This window comes from Lissotriton helveticus, chromosome 4_1 (genome assembly GCF_964261635.1).
Source record: "Lissotriton helveticus chromosome 4_1, aLisHel1.1, whole genome shotgun sequence".
In the NCBI taxonomy this organism is placed as follows: Eukaryota; Metazoa; Chordata; class Amphibia; order Caudata; family Salamandridae; genus Lissotriton; species Lissotriton helveticus.
The window spans coordinates 592,481,718-592,502,703 of record NC_136063.1 but is presented as its reverse complement, the minus strand read 5'-3'; the positions used below and the strand labels follow the sequence as shown (position 1 = coordinate 592,502,703).

Genomic DNA, 20,986 nt, shown 5'->3' with positions numbered 1-20,986 from the left:
GCCAAGATAAATTCAAGCATTCCATCCATCACCTTGTTGCTTTTGATTTTGATCTGTTAAATCGCCTTAACAGACCAACACCTTCCAATTAAATAGTGGCAAGTCATCCCTAAATTAGGCTTTACCAGACTCAAGGCACGGTGCATAGTATTTAAAAGTAGGACATGTGTATGTAATGCTTTTAGTTGTTATTATAGTCAAAAAGGCCCTAAACTTGGCATACACGGAAGTGCCCACGACTGACTCTGTTCATTCCTCACCGGCAGAACTCAAAGGATCAGACTCCTGCCTTTCCTCTCCGATTCCACAGAGATCAACTACAGAGAACCCCAGGGATCATCGCTCAGTCCCACGCTCTTCAACATCTACATGGCCACTCTGGCAGCCAACATCAGACAGCATGTACTCAGCATAGTATTGTACGCGGATACCTAGCTTATCCTCTCCCGCAAGAAGGACCCCAAAACCACCAGACTCCGCTTCCAAGAAGGAATGAAAGACGTTGCGGCGTGGATGAGCAGCAGTTGTATGAAACTCAACCTCATCCTTAGACCCACCCCCTCAGCTTGGGACAACTCCTGGAGGCCCACCGCCCTCAGCAACCCCCCCCCCACCCCGGCGGACCTCGCCCAGATCCTCTGCATCATACTAGACTCCTCCCTCACCATGACCCGACAGATCAACACAGTCGCCTCCACCTGCTTCAACACCCTCCGCATCCTCCAAAACACCTCCAAGTGGATCCCCCCGAAGCCAGAAAGACTGTCACACACGCACTCGTAACTAGCAGACGTGACTACGGAAACACCCTCTTCACTGGAATCAACAAATCCCTGCTACACAGCTAGACTCATCCTCTGCATCCCACGACATGAGCACATCACACCAACACCTGCAAGACCTCCACTGGCTCCCCGTCGAGAAGAGAGTAACCTTCAAGCTACTCACCCACGCCTTCATATCCCTACACAACACAGGACCCACATACCTCAACAAAAGAGTCTCCTTCCATGTACCCAAAAGGAACTTCCGCTCTGCCAACCTCGACCTAGCAGAAATCCAGCACATCTGCAAACCAGAATGGGTGGAAGAGCCTGAATACCTGCAAAACTTGACACTTAGAAATGTTTTCAGAACTTTCCCCAGAGACTAGGACCGATTGGAAACTGTAAACCACTGGTCGGACTCAACTAACAGGTTTACCCTACTGAATAGATTTTGACTTCCAGAAAAGTAAGTCCATATAAAGTGTGGATTCACTAAAGTCAACATCGGACAGCATCCGACCGCCATTGAGACCTTTCTGGAGACAGATTCTGGAAGTTGTTCACTTGGAGCTTTTCCGCCATCAATGACAGTTCCAAGTTTCCCACCCGAGAAGAGTATCCCACTAGTCCCCACATTTTACCATGTCGCAGTTTTAGAGTACTCCTTCCAGCTTATAGCCTAACCTGCCGACGACCTATTAAGGAGTAATTTGCTTAAGAAAATCTTTTAACTCAGAAGGTAAACCTTCCACCCGCATAAACATGGTCCCTGCATCCGATCGGCAGTAGCTTGGGGTAGGCCTTAACGTTTGGCTGACTCAGTTGTAGGGCACTTGTCGCTCTGTGCTTTTAGGTGCCACTTTGTCTTAAAACTCCTAAATAAATAACACTCGGGGTCCCCACATATGATTTTGACATTTTGGTGTCAATCTGTCCATTACATTTTACGAATTTAGGACATTTTTATAAATTAGAGTGGGATTTTGATTGTGTTGCGTTTTCTACTTTTTAATACTTAATACATTTCTCCTAAGTGAAGGCTGTCTGGCTTGGCTGCAGCTACCAAGGGGTGAGCTCAAGTTTAAAGTGATACCTAACTGGACCTGGTGCTTACTTGGTGAGGACTCCCATCCATTTCAAATAATAAGCCACATTCTTACAGTCCCTAACCACAATGTGTACATCGCAATTTATGTTTATTGTTCAGAATGTAGCAGTCATCACCCACTACCCAGTTCTGGCAGATTACAATAATACAACCATAAGCATGTCCTATGTTAAAAAAAGAAACCCATAAAAAGTAATGTGCACATTCCCATCTGAAGCTTCACTTTCCCACCAATCACTCATTGTGCAGTTATAGAAGATTCACAGTTTATTACTCATACATTCAGTGCAATACATGATACCTGCATAATGAAGTGACGATGACATTGATTTGCTGGGCATAGGTCATCTTGGTCCAGGTGTTTTCTAAATTGTGACAAATACTCATTTTGCCGACTGATGTCTGTTGCTAGAATGAGGGAGCCTATTCGACGCTCCATCCGGTGCCTTAAAAAGAAGAAAAATTAATTATAACAAAATGTAGAATATATAATATAAATAGAAAATGTTTTAGTACTAATTGGATTTTGAATATCAAGCACAATTGTTTAAAGGACCATCTGAGTAATTTTAACTGAGCAGAAATAAGTACTGATAGATTAATGGCAATTCATTAAAAACCAAAAAACAAAACGCGAGAAACTGAAATATGTCACTTTCCATAATGACAGATACATTTACTTGTAATATCGACTATTCCAAAGTGCTCCCATTACCATTTTAAATAAATGTTCAGATAGGAGGAAGGCTAATAACAAAAGCCGTAATCAATAAGGCCCACACCAAAGGACCTATTTCACAAACTGCATATTGTAGCCCATACTAGAAACAACTATTCACTACCCTACAAGATCCCACTGGAGCATCACAAAGGGAGTAGGAAGGAACAAACTGTGTAAACCTTTTAAAAAAAGACACATCCGATGACTAAAAACAGGGAGGTTTGATATGGCTGCTTCAGAAAAGCTAAAATAGCTGACAAGTAACAGTTAACAGTGCCGAGGGCAAGGCCTTGTCAAGTTAAGAATGCACTTGCTTGAGTGGCTGGTTGACCCAAGAATTGAGGTGCTAGAGTGGCTATGGCCGGACAAACCGTAATATTGTGGTCTCGTGAACTGTGGGGAATTCGACAGAGGGCCCTCAGCATGTAATCATTGAATTAGTTTTAACCTTGGGCTGATCTTTCGGTTCTGTTCTTAACATTTTTATCTTTTATATTTTTGACTCCTGAATGTAACTGATTGGATTATGTATTTTATTAATGTGCTATGCACTTTTAAATTTTTCTCAAATCTTGGTACATGTAATGGATGAGCAAATATGTATATTATACTTTTATGGTCATATAACTGAATAAGGTTGATTGATGAAAGATGAAAAATAGAATGAACAGCAAAACCTTTGTCAAGGGTGCTGAGAGAGGGTCCAAATGGCGTGAGGAACACTAGGCAATAAAACATGCCAAGGGCGAGAAACAGCCATTACAACGACACCTTTACAACGCATGCCAACAAAACGCAACTACCATTACATCGCAATGCCATTACAACACATGGCATTACAATGCAAATGCTCTTTACCATGCATGCCTTAACAATGAATTTCGTTGCGAAGGCATGAATGGTAAATACATATGTATTTTTTATGTAAGTATAAAATAAGTATAGGGTTAAAGGTGGTTTGAGGTGCCCATGTTAATTTAAGGGTTCAGGGTGAATTTTGGCTCTAGGGTGCCAAGGGTAATTTTACGTTTTAGAGTGGGTATGGGTTTTGGGATAGCAAGGGTATTTTAGGGGCTCAGGTTGGTTTGGGTTTTGAGGCGTAAGGATAATTTTAGGGTTCAGGGTGGGTACGTGTTTTTTTGGTGTCTGGGGTAATTTTAGGGTTCAGGGTTGGTTTGGGTATTAGGGTGCCAGGGATTATTTTTGGGTTCAGGGTGGGTTTGGTTTTGGGGTGCAGGGGTAATTTCTGGGTGAGTTTGGGTTTTGGGGTGCCAAGGGTAATTTTAAGGTTCAGGGGGTATGGTTTTTGGGGTGCAATGGGTATTTTGGTGTTTTGGGGGTATTTAAAAAATATATACACATACACACACACACATATATATACATATATATATATATATATATACATATATATATATACACACATACATTTACACATACATACACACATATACCATTACTTATCGTAACCACTTTTACAAAGTATATTCCTTTACCACACGTCTTTGCATTGTAATGGCATGTGTGGTAAAGGAATATGCAATGTAAAAGTATGCATTATAATGGCCACGCATTGTAATGGCATGTGTTGTGTTAGCCTGCAATGTTACCCCTTGTCAGACGTGCGTGCCGAACATTCCATCTGCACGGTCGCTATCAACCCCTGCAGATCCGCTACCCTCTGTAACAGAAGTCTGATTAAAGGCAATCTACACGGTGGCTTGGCTAGCGAGCATGGCGGTCGTGTGAGGTGAGAGCTCCGACCGGCTCTGTAGATATCCTGCTGCGCACCCAAACCGACAGATCACGCACGCAACCTGGGATTCATCCTGGACTCCTCCCTCACCATGACCAGACAAGTCAACGCCGTCTCCTCGTCATGCTTCAACATCCTGCGCATGCTACGGAAGATCTTCCGGTGGATCCCCACTGAGACAAGGAAGATGGTCACCCAGGCAATCGTCACCAGCCGACTGGACTACGGCAACGCCCTCTACGCCGGAACCACCGCCAAGCTCCAGAAGAGACTCCAGCGGATCCAGAACGCCTCAGCCAGACTCATCCTCGACATCCCATGACACAGCCACATCTCCGGACATCTGAGAGACCTGCACTGGCTCCCCGTCAACAAAAGAATCACCTTCTGCCTCCTCACCCACGCACACAAAGCCCTACACGATCAAGGCCCCAGCTACCTCAACAACCGCATCAACTTCCACGTTCCCAAACGACATCTCCGATCAGCCAGCCACGCCCTCGCCGCCGTCCCCCGCATCCGGAGAACGACAGCGGGAGGAAGGTCCTTCTCCCACCTGGCCGCCAAGACCTGGAACTCCCTTCCGACCGACCTGCGCCTGACCCAAGACCACCTCTCCTTCAGGAAGAAGCTCAAGACCTGGCTGTTCGAGCAGTAGCAGCTCTTCCCCCCCCCCCTAGCGCCTTGAGACCCTCCGGGTGAGTAGTGCGCTATTATAAATGTCTGTGATTGATTGATTGATTGATTGCTGTAATATCCTGCCCTTGGACATCTGCAGGGCACAGCTGAGCACCGTCGAAGTCGCCTGCCCTTCGGCGATCCTCCGGTGTCTGCAAAGACTGTGCTCCGGTGCTTTTGCGGAGCGAAAAACCCAGCAGCTGAGAGGGGCCTGCCATGATGCGGGCGAGGAGCGGGCTGGGGCCTCTGGTGAGCGGCCGGGACGCCTGTGGACCTGGGCGGCTGTGGTGGAGCGGCCGACGAAGCACACACGGAGTCGGCGCCTCGGCGGGTGGACGGCCCCCACCCTCCCCGGCAGAGCATCGGGAGGTGCTGCTGGCGTGTCTGGTGCCGGGGTACTGGCTGCAATCGGGCCACTCGGTCCATCCTCGGGAGTGCGGCCGCCATTCTGCGCTACACGCCGGGCGCCTTGAAGAGACAGGCGGAGCCGGTGCCCGGCCCAGCATTGGCTGACTCTGGGACGGTGGCGGCGGGGAGCTGAACGGGGGCCTCCCCCCTTCCTTTTTCTTCGTGGCCCTAGATATGGCGGATCGGCCGGCCTGGCTGAACGGGAGAGGATTGGAACTGCTCAGGCTGTCGGCGCTGGCCCTGGGAGCACGGTGAGCTGGAGTGGACCTGTGTGGGGTGGAGAGTGCGGCGGCGGCGGTCCCCCCCCACCCCCCTCCCTCCTTTTTTTCCCCCCTCCCTGGCTGAGATCCTTGGGCAGCCACCGTGCAGGATAATCGGGAGGGTCGGTGGTCAGATCGGGCCACGGGGGAGGCTGTGAACTGAGGGGCCCTCGACTAGTGCGTAGGGGTGCCTGAGAGAAGAGAGCGGTGGCAGCGCTCTGGGCCTTCTCGTTGTCACATCGTCCTGCTGTTCACGGCGTGGGGAGCGGCCGCTGGTCCCATGTGTCTGAGACTGTGCTGAGGATTGCTGAGATGACACAAGACTGCACCGGTGGTGGTCAGAATAAGCAGGGGCCTATGGACAAGTTCACGGAGGCCGGACACGCCACTGGGTCGGCGGGGTCGCAAAGCCAGTCGCCCAAAAATGCTGCCCTCCTGGCTGCCATCACCCAGTCCAGGGACATGCTCGATGCTAAAATCGGCGCGGTGGGCTCGAACGTGATGCTGCTTCGCCAGGACTTGAGGATCGCAGTTGAACGCATCACGGGCGCAGAGACTCGTACCTCGGAGGTGGAGGACGATGTGTCTATCCTGAAGAAGAAGATGGCGGATATGGAATGCTTGCAGAAGGGCCTGGCCCTGCGCCTCGAGGATGCTGAAGGTCGGGCTCGGCGGAACAACCTTCGCTTCGTGGGTTTTCCGGAGGGCTGCGAAGGGGACAGCGTGGAACACTTCCTGACCCAGTGGCTGGAGGGCTGGTTTCCCCCGGAGGTGCTGTCTCGCTGCTTTGTGGTGGAGCGGGCCCACAGGGCCCTGACACAGAAGCGCCCCCCAGGGGCACGCCCGAGGCCCATCATCGCCAAATTCCTCAATTACTCGGACCGGGACACTATCCTGCGTCAGGCGCGGATTAAGGCTTCCCTAACGTGCAATAACGCAAACATACTCATCTTTCCGGACTATACACGCCTAGTGCAACAGCAGCGACAATCCTTCCTGGCTAGTAAGGCGCGACTCCGAGGCCTCAAGTTCCAGTACGCCCTGTTGTACCCGGCCCGGCTGAGAGTCATCTTCCAGTCCCGCACGTTGTTCTTCGACTCCCTGGAGGAAGTGTTTAAATGGACGGACGAAACTGTCAAGCTGCGTGTCAATACGCCACCGGGGAGGGAATCTGATTCTTTCTCCAGCGGGATAGCTCGAGATGGCCTCAGGAGTCAGAGGCGACGGAACAGAAGATCGCGATCTGGGGGCAGCTCTCGCTCTGGCTCTGCAGTCCGGCGGAGGGATTCATCGTCGGAGCAGCAAACTGCAGTGAAGTGAAGCTGGAGACTTTTGGTTTGATTTGCATTCTGTTATGGGTGGATGTCTAGGCGGGCTAGTTCCTTCGGGCTGGGGGCCTTGCCTTGCAGGACTGGCGGGAGGGAGTGACGCCCTAGGGATATGGGGTACTGTTTGGGGATCCGTTGGAAGGGGTGGCCCTTGTTCCCCCGTTGGGGTCCTGGCTACACTCTGGCCGCGACAGGTGCTTCCATGTTCGGGCGGTGCACGGTGGGTGGTGGTGGTGGGGGTTACAGCGGGGTGGGGTTTTGGGGTCTGTTTGTGCTTATCTTGATGCTGCCTTTCTGCCTTATTCTCTGTGTGTTGAGTCGTAGAAACACTACTAGCCTATTTAGAGTTGGTTCTCCATGTCTGATACTGAGGGGACGGGACGGGTAGCCCCTGGCTCCTTACGCATCCTTAGCTGGAATGTGCGTGGGGTGCTGGACAAGGTGCACCTGGGAGCAGTGCTTCAGTATGCTAAAATGGCCGGGGCGCATGTTCTTCTACTCCAGGAGACCCACATGCTAGGCACGAAGGCGCTATGCCTGTAACGCTATGGGTTCCACCAGGTATACCACTCCGGGTTCACCAGGGGGTCAAGAGGGGTAGCAATATTAATTCACCGCAGGGTCTCCTACATACATGATAGACTTTGGGCCGACACTCAGGGTTGATATGTGATTGTACAGGGTAGAATAGGGGGAGACAAAGTAACCCTGGGTAGCATTTACGCTCCGCCGCCCTTGCAGTGGTCTCTTGTGGAGCGGCTCATGGCTCTTTGGGAGACATACCTGATGCCCTAGCTGTGGTTGGGGGGGGGACTGGAACGATGTGATGGACCAGAGTTGCGATAGGGGGCGGGGTGGTGCGACTGATTGGGTGGGGGGCTCTCCCACGAAACTGCACGCCCTGGCGACAGTACTGGACTGACACATGGACACATATGCACAGCCTGCGTAGGGAATACACATATTATTCGACAGTTCATGACTCATTTTCTAGACTAGAATATATCTTCGTGCCCAGGGGACTGACACATAGGATAGTGTCGGCTGCAATTATGCCGAGAGTCCTTTCTGACCACTCACCGATAGCCCTCACATTTCGTATAGGTCCCGGCAGACAGCCTTTCAGGTGGCGGATGTCAGGGTGGCACTTGCTGAAAGAGGATTACAGGGAGCACTTGTCTAAAGAAATAAACAAATATTTTGTCTTAAATGTAGGTTCCGTGGATTCTTCGGCCGCCCTATGGAAGGCGATGAAGCCCACGATGCGGGGGGTCGATATTTCTTGGTGCGCAGCGGCGCGTAGGGAGCGGCGACATGATCTGGTGCTACGGGAGGCCGCCATAGAGCCGCTGGAGCAGAGGGGTCAGGAGGTAGGCGGTGGACCGGCCAGATGACAGCTGGCGCTGGCTCAGCAGCAATACACTGCGGTTTTGATGGAAGAGGCTAGGCAGGCTTGGCTGGCCACACGTAGCCGGGTGTACCAGTGGGGCGATAAATCTAGTAAGATGTTAAACCGCTTATGCCAGGGCACGCTACATGCCCAGCCGTTGCCCCGGTTGGTTGATTCAGAGGAGTTGCCTGTTACTGAGCCCTCGGTCATTGCGGAGAGCTTCGCCGCATATTATGAAGAGTTGTATGCGCCTAGGGAGTGTCTGGCGGAGGACGTGATCCAGCGGTTTATCGGCGATCTACCCCCATGGTCAGTCACGGATGACGTAAGAGAGCAACTGGACAGGCTGCTGTCTGATGATGAGCTGGGCTCAGCTTTGGGGCAGCTGCGCCCTGGTAAGACTCCCGGTCCTAATGGCTTTACGTCTGAGTTTTTCAAGCGGTTTCACGTGCAGCTCGGGCCGCACTTTCGCCCGGTAATTGAGGAGGCGTGCGAGGGGGATAGCTCCCCCCGGACTGGAGACATGCAGAGGTGGTGGTCCTTTTGAAACAAGGTCGACCCCCCGAAAACCATGCATCTTACCGCCCTATCTCCTTACTCAATACGGAGGACAAGGTTTTTGCCAAGGCCCTGGCCAACAGGCTCAAGCCCCATATCTCCAGCTTAGTCCATCCTGATCAGGCGAGATTTATGCAGCGGAGGGCGACTCGCCACAATATAAGATGCGCACACGTAGCGATCTCGGCCTGGGAGAGACTTGGGGAGCAGGCGGCGCTGATATGGACAGGGCATTTGATTCCCTGAGCTGGGTATACTTATTCGCCCTCTTGCGGCGCCTGAATTTTGGTCCACGATTCATGTCTTACGTACGGTTATTATACACTGACCTTACGGCGTCGGTACGAGTGGGGGAGCAATATCGCGCTCCTTCCCGATCCGGAGGGGCACTCGGCAGGGTTGCCCCCTTTCCCCCTATCTCTTCGCGCTGGCCATGGAGCCCTTGGCGGCATGGGCTCGTATAGATGCCCAGCTCAAGGGTTTCTGGTGGGCACCGGGTCTCACCGACAAAACAGCACTATATGCGGATGAGGTCTTATTTTTTATTACTGATTTAGATCGCTCGGGGCCACGCTTGCTTCGTATCTTAGAGATCTTCGGTGAAACCTCCGGTCTGTACATGAACCCGGTCAAGTCGACGTTGTGGGTGCTGGGTGGACAGAAACGGGTGGGCACATGGGCTTCTGGGCTACAGCTGGCGACCGGAGGGGTTAAGTATTTGGGGGTCTACCTGTCGGAAGAGGCGACTGCCTCCCGAGATCGCAACCTCACTTCAGTGTGGGATCGCACGCGTAAGGATCTGAAGGTCTGGTCCCGCATGCCCTTAACGATCTATGGCAGATCGGCGATCTTCAAAATGGTGGCGCTTCCCTGTCTACTGTACCAGCTACAGAACCATCCCTTTCAGATTACGCCCCATTGGATCCGGCAGGTCAACTCTGCACTGGGTGGGTTCCTATGGGAGGGGGGGATTGCACGGGTGGCTTTGCGTACGTGTTTTCTGTCTACTTACTCGGGAGGGCTTGGTACGTCCAATATTCTTTCGTATTATCAGGCGGCGCATCTGTTGGTACTCAACGAATGGTGGTATGGGGACCGGGGCGACCCGGCCTATGCGGTAGAGCAACACCTGATGGGTACCGCGTCCGTCCATGCCCTGCTGTATTCTGCGCCGCTTCGGCGACGCCTCCCGTCCGCCACACAGGTGGTTTTCTCTGTCTGGAGGCGGGCTCTGAGTAGGATGGGGTGGTGGAATGTGCTGACCCAGGAGACTCCTTTGTGGCGCAATGGTCGGTTTCCCAATCTGAATGCCCTGCTGGGCTTTGGAGGTTGGGATGCGATAGGGATCTCCTCGTTGGGCGATGTCATGATGGGCTGTACCCTGAAGTCCTTTCAGAATTTACAAGATGAGTACGGGATGCCACGTTCCCAATTTTTTCAAATACCTCCAGTTCAAGCACGCGCTGCTGCCTTACTTGACAGACGTAGGGTCCCTTCCTGAATTCAGCCCGATAGAGGCCAAAGTGTTCATGGGCGACCTCCCAGACAAGAAAATCTCACGTATTTACCAGACGTTGGTGCACCACTGCTCCACAGACTTAGAGCAGCGTGGGGTGGGGACGTGGGGGACTTGGAGGAGGAGGATTGGGCTGAGGCCCTGGCTAGTCCGAGGGGAGCGGCCATATCCACGCGCTTGCGACTGATTCATTTCAAATACTTACAATGCACATATTTCACCCGGATGCGCCTTTGGAGGGCGGGCATGATCAGTTCTCCCGACTGCCTCCGCTGTGGAGTAGAGGAGGGCACCCTTTTCCATACTGTGTGGGAGTGTTCGGCTCTGCAAGGGTTCTGGAGTGGGGTGTTCATTTGTCTGTCTGAGGTTCTGGCGTGGGTGCTCCCACGCACACCGAAATTAGCCCTGCTCCACGTGATGGACGGGATAGGGGGCAATAGATATACGCGCCACTTGCTAGTGCTCGGTCTAACGCTGGCAAAGAGAGACATTGCTAAGGCGTGGAAGGCGCCCAAAGCCCCGCCGCTGCCTGCTTGGAAGAATGGGATGGACTTTTGTATGGGACTCGAGCAGCCTATATTCGTAGCCAGGGGATGCCCCCGTAAACATTTTAAGATATGGAAGCGATGGGCGGACTATCGTGGTCTGGACCTGGACACGCCGCATGAGCGGACTGACCCACCGGATATTTGACAAGTGGCTCCTGGATGGAGAGTAGGGAGTGTTTCGTTGGACTTGAAATGCAATGTACAGATTCTATGTAATTAGGTGGCAGGATTGGCACACATGGAGGGTGGGGGAGGGGGAGGGGGGTGTTGGTTGTTTTGATGTAAAAAGTCTAGGATTGTATTGCTGATATATTGATGTGTGCAGAAATTCCGGGTTTCGGAGCCTTGCCTCATATGTGACCCCTGACAAATAAAATCTGTTTAAAAAAAAAAAAAAAAGCAATCTACACACCTGTCCACCCCGACTCTCCCTCCGACCCCTCTCTGACTGGTCTCTAATTATCTCCCGATCAGCAGTAAAGCACGCCGCCGATATTGATGCTCTCATCCTGAAAAAAAATGTTGGCTTAGCAATTCTAACAGAATTATGGCTAAACGAATCCTCATCCCCATGCCTGGACCTCTTAGTCCCTCTCAACCATAACATTGACAGGCAACATAGCAAGAAAGGAAGTGGTATCGCTTGCATCTATAGCTCTAACCTTCTTGTCACGGAAACTCTGGCGGATACCACCGACTCCTGCAAATACTTCGCCCTCTCTATTTGCAGTAACTCCACCCAACTGTGCCGGCTATTGCCCCCCTCTGATGAACTAGTCACCCAACCACCAAACCTTGGGCCTTGCCTTGAGTAACTAATGTAAACTGTACATATGTTTCCCCTCCATCCCGTATCCAGGACCCAGCCCCCTCCAAATCGATTGTATACTCTTATGATTTTCATGCCTTTTGTACTACTCTATGATTCTGTAAAGCGCTCTGATACCCTAACGGGTCAAGTTTGCGATCTATAAAACACAAAAATAAATAAATAAAATGTCATAATCGCCAATGGCAGTTGTAGACCGCTTTAATAGATCCACATCTGCCAAAATCACATCACAAACTTTGAGAGGAAGATCGAAAACCTTAATCTGTTACTGCTCAAGTTCCAGACATGAAGGTGGAGAGAGTGCAAGTTCAGATGCAGAACCTTGCCCTGTTGCTGCGACAGGAGGTCCCTCCTGTAGGGACAGACTGACCAGAAGACAGATGTTCATACTCAAGAGTTCAGTATACCCTACTCCCCGTGCCCAATCTGAAGCCACTAGTATGACCTGCGGCGGGTTGGTCCTAATCTTTCATAGAACTCTGAGCAAGAGGGGTATTAGCAGAAAGGTGTACAGGAGTCTGGAGATTCGCTCAAAGTAAAACTGGTCTTCCAGCGAGAGCCAATTTGGAAACTCCAGTGCTACCTTTCCCTCTCCAGGATCCAAAGCTGACGGAACGTGAGCCAATGCGTTCATCTTGAATTTCTCTTTTCTCAGGAAGAAATTGAGTGTGTAGATCCAATGTAGGATAAAGGCCTCCACCATTCTTCAGCACCAGGGTAGCAGGATTAAGAACTAAGCCCTACTTCTGGCGAGGGAACCCTCTTGATGGCTCCCTTGGTCAAAAGAGCCTGCACTTCCAGGCGAAGCAAGAAGAGCTGCTTCTCTGTCTGCTGGTCTTGGGATGGTGGGAGAGGCTGAGGTATTTCTAGAAATGAAAGGGCCTACCCCTTTCCAGGGCCTGAGGAACTTACTTTGTTGGAGTAAACTGAAGACCATTGGAGTATTTGGTGCCTGATCAAAGAGGAAGCTGTGCAGGATGTTAAGCATGTTAAAGGGGCTTGGAGGCTGTGTCTGCCAGAGGTGCAGGGGACTGGACAGCACACTGGGACTGGCACCTGTGTCCATGTTGGGCTCCCCAGCTCCATCCCCCAGAGGATAGGGCAGGATGTTGGACTGGGTATAGCTGGTACTGTAGACAAACAAAATGCTCCTTCAACGTTCGCATTAAGGCAGAAGAACTGATGTTGTAGCTGGGTCAAAAGGGATCTGGCAGTGATCCTAACCCTCCCAAATGTGCATCATCGCCATGGTCACCAATTGAAGGGCATGTTGATCAGTGAAGACTTGACATCCCCAGAGAAGCCAATGGACCGTGACCTGGCAGGGCGACAGAGCCACTGTAGAAACCATGGCTCAACCCAAGTAGTCTGTAGTATTCAGTCCACCCTCCACTCTGTGCTGCATCCCTGCAATCCACCAGGGTTATGCTGAGGATGGTATGGCCATCCTCAGGTAGCAGGGGAAGCAGAAGTGCAACTGAGTCCAACAATGCTTGGGAATAATTGCCCAAAAGGCATACAATGTTTACCCACGCAAGGAAAGGATGGTTGAAGATAATATGCACTTCCCAAAGGTGTTCAGCCGCTTGGCTTCCCTTTCTGGTGGAGCAGTAGGGAAAGAGTTTGGGTTAATCTTTACTTGAGAGGCCTATTCTATCAGGCTCTCAGAGAAGGGGTGCTGGGAGAGGAAGGCTGGATCTCCTGTGGTAGGACAATTTTGATAGGCAATCATTCAGTGTACAGAAGACACTGTGCAGGGTTTCACCCAGGCTCCCAGGAGCACAAAAGTAAAGATGTTATTAAATAGAAGCAGGGGATTAGGGGAGCCTGCTCCAGGTAGCAGCCCCTCTATCAACCTCGGCAGCTGGAGATCAAGGACTTCAGCCAACCTGTGCATCACAGTGGAAAAAGATGCACCTTCCTCCGAAGCCTAGGCCGGAAATGTAAAGCATGCCAGAGTCAGTGGAAGTATTAAAACCACTAGTGTCACCCAGCTCTTCATATCAATTTTCCTTTTCAGTGTCCTCATCTCCCCTGTCAGGAAAGTAGGGCTTGTCAATGGGTGGAAGGTCCAGGCGGCACCAGCATCAACGTTGAGCGGCACAGGGGCAGCACAGGTCTGTATTGGGAATTAGGATTGCTCTTCTTCAAGCTACAGGGGTGGATGGAGGCACCCATTGTGACGTTAATCAAGATCCTGAGGGCCCAGCTGGTGTTAAGGTTGAACCTACCAACAGTAACCCAGCAGGAGCATCTCTTGGTTCTGTGGGGCCTGTAGGCATACCAGAGGGAGTCGTGGCTCAAAGATGGAATGTATGCTGTCATAGAATTAGCGCAGTTTGACAGGCATCTCGCCTGTTCTTGATAAATCGGGGTAGCTCAGAGCAGGCCCCGACGCCCACACCGCAGGTGGAGTGCGAGAGTGGGGCCTAGAAGTATGAGGTCAAGAGGGGTCGATCTAAAAACGCTCTAACATTTTCTCGTGTTTCTTAAACTTACTTAGCTTCCGCCAGGAAGTCTTAGAGCAGAAATAAGACAGCCCGCGGGAACAGCTCCAGAAGCAATACTCGGTCTTCTTTTTCAGCAGCGCCAGGAGGTTTATCGTCTGCTTGCAAATGCCCTTCGGGTTCATCGACTTGCACTTGGCGCAGGTCTTGGAGTTGTATCCAACTCTAATCAACAGAGACAGACCAAGTTGTAATTGGAAACAGACATCTGCGTGTTACAATCCTCGCAAGCCCTGAAGGTTTAGCAGGGGAAATGGCCCTAGCACACTGGGATCGTAAGGCTTAAAATATTTTGCCAAAGTCAAAAAACGTAGGTCAAAAAACTGACAGTGGAATCTCTCCAGATCTGCGCTGTTGGTGCGGAAAGACAGTTACTGAAGTCAGTGCAACAGTGGGGAGCTAAAATGGGCACCACAATGTCACTTTCCACGCGAAGGATGCTGAGCTAAACAATGCCACCTACTGGCACATAGAGGTGCAGCTCAATATTTTCTGGTTCCAGTCTGACACCTGTGGAACATGCTACGGTGAGGAATATGTTGTTAGAAGTGTCCATCAGAAAATGGGGAATACTTACTACAAAATGTGAGAGGGTTAAGGAGGCATTTAAGGAGGGCATGCACCCATCCACAAAGCAGTGAGTCCATTGCTATTCACAAACAGCACTATTGGTACTACAGACTAAAAGGACCCAAAACAGTTGAAATGTACTCCAGTTCAGACCTCAAAGTAGTCTAACATCACACATAGCCAACCATAGGTACTGCCACTTCGCCTAAAGAAAAGGATGGAGTCAGGGACTTAAAATGGAACCCTATGTAAAATAATGTTAAACAAAATACAATTATTTCAACTTTTTAAAAAAACTATATAAAATAAATGTAATATTAGAATGATATATAAATAAAAATAAATCCTAAAATATTTTTATGACTATTTTAAAACTAAACTTTTTAAAATTAATTCTAGACATAACTTTTAGCAACTTAATACCTAAAAAATAAATATTTTACGTTGGGTACGTATTTTTCAAAAAATGTTTAAACATAACTGATTTACTAGGATTAAATTAATTATTTAATTAACCATTAATATTGCTATAGCATTTTTATTTTGCTCTACATTTAAAATAAATATAAATTCCTTTACATTCATATGCAACAAAAATATATAATGTCCTATACTTCACCAAAGGACGATCTCTTCCTAGACTATGTAGCTATCCACCTATGTGTAAAAAGTTACCAGTAGTAACTTTACACTCTTAAAGCACAAATTACTACTTGTGTAACGATCTATCTGTAAGAGACATTAGTTAGTGATAGATTCCTTGACTTAGAATATTCCCAGGCATCAGACTGGATCCGGAAAGTTTTGCGAGCAGTACCCCTGGGCGTAAGTAGGTAATCCGTGCGGCTCCGCGTCCGTCGATGGGGTCGTATGTGCTGAGATGACGTCACAGAGACTACTTAAGCGCCACCCATGCACACTGACGTCAGTTCTGTACATGACTTTCCGAGGCAGTCGAATCGGGGGATCCATCACCATGCTGAGTAGCTCGGGATACCAATATCTTCGTGCCCAATCCAGAGCCACAAGGATGACTTGGGCCCGGTCGCGCCAAATCTTCTTCAGCACTCTAGGCAGAAGTGGTGTAGGCGGAAAGGTGTACAATATACAATAAACAGCAACTCTACTCGCGACGAAAAGCATCACCGAGCGAGTGCCGCCTTGGAAATTCCAATGCGCAGAACTGATGACATTGCGTGTTCTCTTCGGTGGCAAATAGATCTAACCACGGCTCTCCCCACTGCAGAAAGAGACCTTGCGCCACGTCAGAGTTCAGACGCCATTCGTGATCCATCAAGCACCGGCGGCTGAGTTTGTCCGCCCAGGCGTTCAGAGAACCTGCCAGGTGCTGAACCACCAATAAATGCCTTGATGTTCCAGCCATGTCCAGAGGCTCAGAGCCTCCTGACAGAGTCCAGGACCCCACCCCACCCTGTTTGATGCAGTACCACATGGTGGTGGTGTTGTCCGTGAACACTTGAACCACACTTACCCGGACAGAGGGAAGGAATGCCTTCAGTGCAAGCCAGATCGCCCGAAGCTCCAAAAGGTTGTTATGGAATTGGGATTCCACCGGAGACCAGAGGCCTCTGATCTCCGCATCTCCTAAGTGGTCACCCCATCCCAGGAGGGACGCATCCATCACCACTGCGTGCTCCGGTTGGGAAAGGAAGCGGGATCTGCCATTGACCCAATCGCAATTCGTGAGCCACAACTTCAAATGTCGTGCAGTGCCCTCCGAGATCTGGACGTGATCGGACAGGTTGCCCTAATGCTGTGCCCACTGAAACTTTAGGTCCCACTGCAGAGCCTGCATGTGCCATCTGGCATGCTGCACTAGCAGGATGCAGGTGGCCATCAGGCCCAGGAGCCGGAGGGTCATCCTGACTGAAACCCGGGAATCATAGCCTGAATATCCCGGACTCGCTGCTCGGGATGATAAACCCGAAACTGCGTTGAAACCAGAACAGCTCCTATGAAGAGGAGCTTCTGAGAGGGACTCAGGTGCGACTTCGGAACACTGATGGAGAACCCCAGCAAATGCAGGTGGTCAGCCGTAGTCTGGAGGTGGGTGACAATTGCCTGGGGAGAGCCCACCTTCAACAACCAGTCGTCAAGGTAGGGGGAAGACTTACACCCCTGACCTGCGCAGATGAGTTGCGACCACCGCCATCACTTTCGTGACCACACGAGCGGCCATCAAGCCCAGGAGCCGGAGGGTCATCCTAACTAAAACCCGGGAATCATATCTTGAATATCCCGGACTCGCTGCTCGGGAGGATAAACCCGAAACTGCGTCGAATCCAGAACCGCTCCAATGAAGGGGAGCTTCTGAGAGGGACTCAGGTGCGACTTTGGCACGCTGATGGAGAACCCCAGCAAATGCAGGAGGTCAGCCGTAGTCTGGAGGTGGGTGACAACTGCCTGGGGCGAGCCCACCTTCAACAACCAGTCGTCAAGGTAGAGGAAGACTGATACCCCTGACCTGCGCAGATGAGCTGTGACCAAAGCCATCACTTTCGTGACCACCCGAGGGGCGCTGGTAAGGCTGAAGGGGAGCACGGCAAACTGAAAATCCTCCTCGCCTACCGTGAACCGCAGGTAAAGACGGTGGGCCGGCAGGACGGGGATGTGAAAATAGGGACCAGAAAGTAGTGGGAATAACAACCACACCCTACTTCTGGCCCAGGAACACGCTTGATGGACCCCTTGGCCAAGAGGGCCATGACTTCCTGCTGGACAAGCGCAAAGTGATCCCCCGACATGCAGTGGAACTGAGGGGTCATGGCCGGGGGGTAGATTTGAAGAGGAGAGAGTAACCTCTCTGGACGAGTTGCAGCACTCACCTGTCGGGGGAAGGTGATGACGAATCCTGCCACCCACCGGCGTGCAGCCCAAAGATCAGGCTAGGAAGGCTTTGAGGCGGATTTCGTGGGGGCGGAGGCGGACTGGCCCTCACGCCGACCCCCGGAGCCGCCACGGCGGCCTCCACGCCAATGGGCACGCAGAGTTGGGTTCTGCGCAGGCTTTTGACTGAACGAACGGGCGCCTCTTCCCTGGCCACGAAAGGAATGAAAAGTAGACGTGGCCGAGCGCGTGGCAGAAATGCTCAAGGACTTGGCAGAAGCTTGAGAGTCTTTAAAACGCTCCAGCGCACTGTCGGCCTTATCACCAAACAGGCGAGTGCCATTGAAGAGCATGTCCATGAGCGACCTTTGGACATCCTGGGAGAACATGGTAGACCTCAACCAGGCATGGCGACGAAGTGCCACAGTCTTGGAAATCGCCCTACCGAGAGAGTCCGCGGTAATGAAGCCACAACGAATGGCAAATTTAGCCTCGTCCTCAGCCTGGGATAGCACAGCCTGGACCTCCTCAGGACACTGGGGCAACACCTTTGCAACAGTATCATACACCGCGTGGGCATAGCAGCCCAATAGACATGCGGTGTTCACCGAATGCAGCCCCAGGCTGGCCGACAAGAACAACCGCTTGCCCAACTGCTCCAGCTTCTTAGAGTCCTTACCTGGCAGCGCCGTTGGGAAGGCACTCTGGGATGTCGAAGCTTGAATGACCAGACTCTCGGGTGTAGGATGAGTGGTCAGAAAGGCAGGATCACCCGGCGCCAGGCGCTGACGCCTGCCGACGTTCTTATCCACAGGCGCCCCTGTGGCCGGCCACGACTAAGTGCCCAACAGTGAGGGCGTCATTGAACGGTAGCAGCGGCTCCGATTAAGTGGACGCTTACTGGAGCACTTCAGTGAGAAGATTAGTTTTCAGGGCCACCGTAGGGAGATCAAGGTTAAGGACCTCAGCTGCCCGACAGTGCACCACCGTATACGAGGCACCTTCCTCCGTAGTGGACGGGGGAGAGGCAAACCCCGGGTCAGAGGAGAAGTCGAGGCCACTGGCTTCCTTTAAGTCATCCGCCCAATCTTGCTCTAAGTCGCACTTGTAGGAGAGTAGGATCTGCTTACTATGGTTACCCCCGCTTTTTGCTGGTGTTTCACTGTTTTCCGACTTTAGCCTGGCTGGGGCCCTGCTATTCAAAACCCCAGCCTAGCTGCTTCCTTTCTAACTTGATTGCATGTACTTTAGGTACACTCCAGATTGGTTACTGGGTTACACTTTTGAGTCCCTAGTATATGGTACCTTAGGTACCTCAGAGGCCTACCAGGGGCTGAAGCATGTATTATGCCACCCCTGGGAAGCCTTCCAAAATGACACCACAGGTCTGCTACTGCAGCCTGGGTAAGGTGGTGCTTGCACCCCTTACTAGGGCATAGGCTACCTATATATACCTTTAATAACAGACCCATATAAACCTATAAGTCACTCCTATCGCAGGCCTTGACAATCCTGAAGGCAGAGTGCTTGGTTTTGTGTGAGATGGTGCCCAAGCATGAGCTGAGCCTCTCTGCAGCTTTCGGAATCACTACTCTGTAGCTGTTCTGTCATACCGTATACTCTTAAGTGCATTATAACCTCGCGGTAAATGCTAACTTTGGAATGGCTGCATCAAAACATGTTGTGTTTGGTGTCAAAAACTTTGGAATCCTACCCCTGCCAATTCTGGCAGCGGGGTTAGAATTCCAACATTCTACAGGGAGAAGACATGTACACACTTACCTGACCAGTAATAGTTTAAAAGAGTCCCAGCATCACAAAATGGATGCTGCAGCCACAGACACAAGTCTGACCTCCTGCTGCTGGACGAAACTCCGGCAGGGGAGGCCTGGACAATAAGTTTCCTGTCGTAGGGAGGTGTAACCACCTCCTTAGACAGGCTTTAGTGTATTGGGGCTGGGTGGGTGCATTCAGTGAAGTCTCTTCAGACAGTGCTGGGGGCAAACTTGGTGTCCCTGTGCATACCTCAGTTCAAACCAGTTGCAGGGGCACTCAGCCCCTGCTCTGGCGCGAAACTAGACAAAGGGGAAGGGGTGTAGCCACCCCCTCCCCAGGTCCTCCCATAGGTGGGACCTTAGAGTAAGTCCAACCCCTAAACTTAGTATAAGTATAGGAATCCAGTCCTTAAGATTTTAGATTACCCTGTACGAAACTCTGCAAAGTATATCCTGGAACTTCGACATTCTATTTCGACTAGAAGACAGAAGGATCTCCCTTGGGGTCAAGGAGTGACTCCCCTGTTCAAACAGGCACCAGTGAAGCATCTTGCCGATCTGCATTTCCAAGGCTCCCGCTGGAACTGAAGGTTTTGCAACAAAGGATACAGAATTCCAGACATCACCAAGACCGACACGAGATCCCAGCAAAACAGAGACCTGTAGCCATCACGAGAGAACTTCTGGACGCGTTGCACATTTGCAAGTGCACCTACTTCCCGAACTTTCCCGAAGTTGTGCATTGAGCTACTCGTAGTCCAAGCCCTGAGCACCATCTGCACCAAAGATTGTGGGCCTACACTCCACGAGTGTTCCGTGGGCCCGCTTATACCATTTCGGCTCAAGGCCCCTTCGCGATCCCTGGTCCGTTGATTGGTGGGTCCCCACGAAGGTAACTTTTGTTTCTTGGGCTTCACTGGTTGCTCCAGACATGCCCTGACTCCCCTCCAAAGGGTGAGTCCCTCAGACCTTGCTGGTCTGCTCCGAAGCCAATATTTGCATTCTGTGTGGATTGCTGTTGCCAAGGCTTGTTGGGTCCAATCCGGATACCGACTCCGTAGCACTCGACATCCGACTGTGGACAGCTCGAATCCAGCTCCTGATTGTCGTCAACGCCTCCTGGTCCTCGTGGCTGAAGAGTCAAGCTTCACCTTCTGCTCCTGAAATCACATTGGTGGGCATCTTCTTATTGCCTCCCTGGCCACTGGCAAGTGACACAGACTCTGTCCCCTCTGCTTTCAGGTTCTTCAGATCTTCAATCCACCCTTGGATCTACCCGGGCACTTTCGACCTGGTCAGTAAAGAGGACAAGTGTGTGTGGTGAGAGCGTAGAAAGGAAAAAAGGGGGGAATTCCCTTTTTGGAACTAAAACCCTCACACACCTAGCAAGCTAGGTGTCATGCTTCATCATATGGGT

General features: G+C 51.1%; 1 protein-coding gene across 3 annotated transcripts in view; it reads right to left on the bottom strand.

Moving 5' to 3' along the window:
- PDE7A (phosphodiesterase 7A) overlaps nt 1-20,986 on the bottom strand; it is a 1,945,501-nt gene that overhangs the window by 667,439 nt on the left and 1,257,076 nt on the right. For all 3 annotated transcript variants that reach the window (XM_078687235.1, XM_078687233.1, XM_078687234.1), the window contains one exon: nt 2,177-2,321. In XM_078687235.1, coding sequence (XP_078543361.1) covers nt 2,177-2,321 — 145 coding nt within the window. The remainder of the gene's footprint in view (nt 1-2,176; nt 2,322-20,986) is intronic.